The sequence below is a fragment of the Hyperoodon ampullatus genome (assembly GCF_949752795.1).
Source record: "Hyperoodon ampullatus genome assembly, chromosome: 18".
NCBI classification, from domain to species: domain Eukaryota; kingdom Metazoa; phylum Chordata; class Mammalia; order Artiodactyla; family Ziphiidae; genus Hyperoodon; species Hyperoodon ampullatus.
The window spans coordinates 62,399,291-62,401,502 of NC_136931.1; the positions used below are offsets into that span (position 1 = coordinate 62,399,291).

The window sequence follows — 2,212 nt, forward strand, 5'->3', positions numbered from 1 at the left end:
GCTCTCCTGGGAGTCCCTGTCTCTTCTCCACGCCTGTCTGGGATCCTTCCTGGAGTCACCCAGTACCACCTGGCCCTTGGCTGGGGTGTCCCCCAGGTGTAGCTCAGACTCTGTGGTGCTCCCTTTGCCTGTCCCTGTCCCTAATCCTCTTCAGAACCCCTCTGGGTCTCACCTGCCTGTGCCTCCAGTCCAGGTCCTTCTCTGTCCCGACTCCCGGTCTCCTTGCCTACCGGGCTCTGCTCACCCTCCTCTGGACGCCCCTGCCCTGTGTGGGGTGGTCCTTCCAGAGCCCAGCCCCTGACCCTCCCCAGACCCCCTCTGCCGTCTCCCCCCGGCCCCTTCGCTGCCTGACCGCCTCTCCCCGCAGGCCGGGTCCAGATGCCCTGCCCACGGCCGCCCTGGATCCGCCGCCCCCGGGTCCCCCTGGGCTCGGAGCCTAGCATCCCGGGCTCGCCGTCCACACTCCGGTCCCCCAGCAGCGGGGAGGACGAAGACGGGGGTGATGAGGAAGGGGACGGCAGCCGGGGACCCATCCTGCCGCCCGCGTCCCCCGTGGAATGCCTCATCTGCGTGTCGCCCTTCGACAGCGTATTCAAGCTGCCCAAGTGCCTGGACTGCAGCCACGTCTTCTGCCTCGAGTGCCTGGCTCGTCTGTCTCTGGCCACGGCGGGCGGCGGCGACGCGGTGGCCTGTCCCTTGTGCCGCGCGCCCACGCGCCTGGCCCCACGCCGCGGGCTCCCCGCGCTGCCCACGCAGCTCAGCCTGCTGCCCGGCTCCGCACGCGCCCCGCCCCCGCGCCAGGGTTCCGTGCGCTTTGACCGCCGGCGCGGCCTGCTCTACCTGCGGCAGCCGCTGCCCGCGCCCGGACCGCGCAAGGCCCGCCCCCCGCCGCCGCCGCCGCTGCTGCGCCTCGGCCGCCCGCTGTCGCGCCGCCTGACGCTGGCCCGCTCGGCCTGGGTCTTTCACGCGGCCGTCGCCCTGGCCGTGCTGGTGGCCGCGGGCCTTGTGGTCACGGGCCTCTACATCTTCCTCATCCCGCGCGCCACCACCTCCAGCCCCGCTCGGCCCCAGCTCGTGGCGCTCGCCCCGGCGCCCGGCTTCTCCTGGTTCCTGCCTCGGCCCATGCCGGCGGCGCCCTGGACCCCCGGCTGGATGCCGGGCCCCGTGGGCCATGAACTGAACGCCACCCCGCCGGGAGTTGCAGAGGACGCGCTGGAGCCCGAGGGGCTTCCCGAAGAGACAGAGACTCCGGACGGGTCCTTGGACCGCAGGTGGGGGGCGGAGGCTGGGCCTGACTGGGCCCCGCGGGCACGCGGCGGGAGCAGGCGGTGGGGAGCGCAGTAAACGCATCTGCGCCGCAGGCCCTGCCTCAGGCCTGGGGACCCCAGTGTCATCCTGATGCTCGCCATGATCCCCGTGGAGGCCTTAGAGGGCGCACGGCAAGCACCCATTTCTCTAAGAGAGGCCTGGAGGTATCATTCCTGGCATCATTAGCACGGTGCAGGGACCCTCTCAAGGAGCACCCCTGACACCAATCTCTGTGGGACCCCCATGTCTGTAAAGGTCTAGCTGGGAGGCGCTCATAAACCAGCTGGGGATACACTCGATCCTCTTGTGGGAGTCCGGCCGCAGAGTCCCTCTGACCAACGTCGTGCAGTGGCCCTGCTAGGGGTACCCCATCCCTGATCCTCGTAAGGGTCCTACTGAGTAAACCCCAATCATCCGAGCTCCAGGAGGACGCTCATCCTTGGCTGGCACCAGAGCTTAAGTCTCAGATTTACTCGTCCTTTGGGCTTTCTGCAGGTGCTGGGGGCCCCCATCTTTGGATGGCAGACTATTCCCTGGCCACACCTGTGAGTGGCCCACTGCAGGACCAACCACCCCACTCCTCCCCAGGCTGTGGAGTTGCTGCCTGCAGGCTGAGCCTGGGTGGGATCCAGCCATCTCCATGCTGGTCCTGCATTTGGTGCCTTACATACCTGGCTGGGACTTGGGCTTGAAGGGGGAGGTGTGGCCTGGCCAGGACTGGGGAGAGACCGACAGGGCCTGAGCCTCAAAGACTGGCTCCCACTTGGGTCCTGAATATCAACTTGCAATGGGACCTCGACTTCCCCTATGGTTAGTGGCTTCTGGGATTCTCCTGATATGCTGAGGGGCGGCTGTGGTCACTGAGGCTCAAAGAGGCCAAAGTTGCCCTCTGGGTCAGACAGTG

General features: G+C 68.0%; 1 protein-coding gene across 1 annotated transcript; it reads left to right on the forward strand.

Moving 5' to 3' along the window:
- Positions 1–378: 378 nt before the first annotated feature.
- On the forward strand, positions 379–1,591 carry RNF225 (ring finger protein 225; the record flags this gene model as incomplete). Its single annotated transcript, XM_079723300.1, has 1 exon — positions 379–1,591. One exon carries the CDS (start codon positions 379–381, stop codon positions 1,342–1,344), a length of 966 nt encoding a protein of 321 aa, XP_079579426.1. The 3' UTR covers positions 1,345–1,591.
- Between the last annotated feature and the right edge of the window lie 621 nt (positions 1,592–2,212).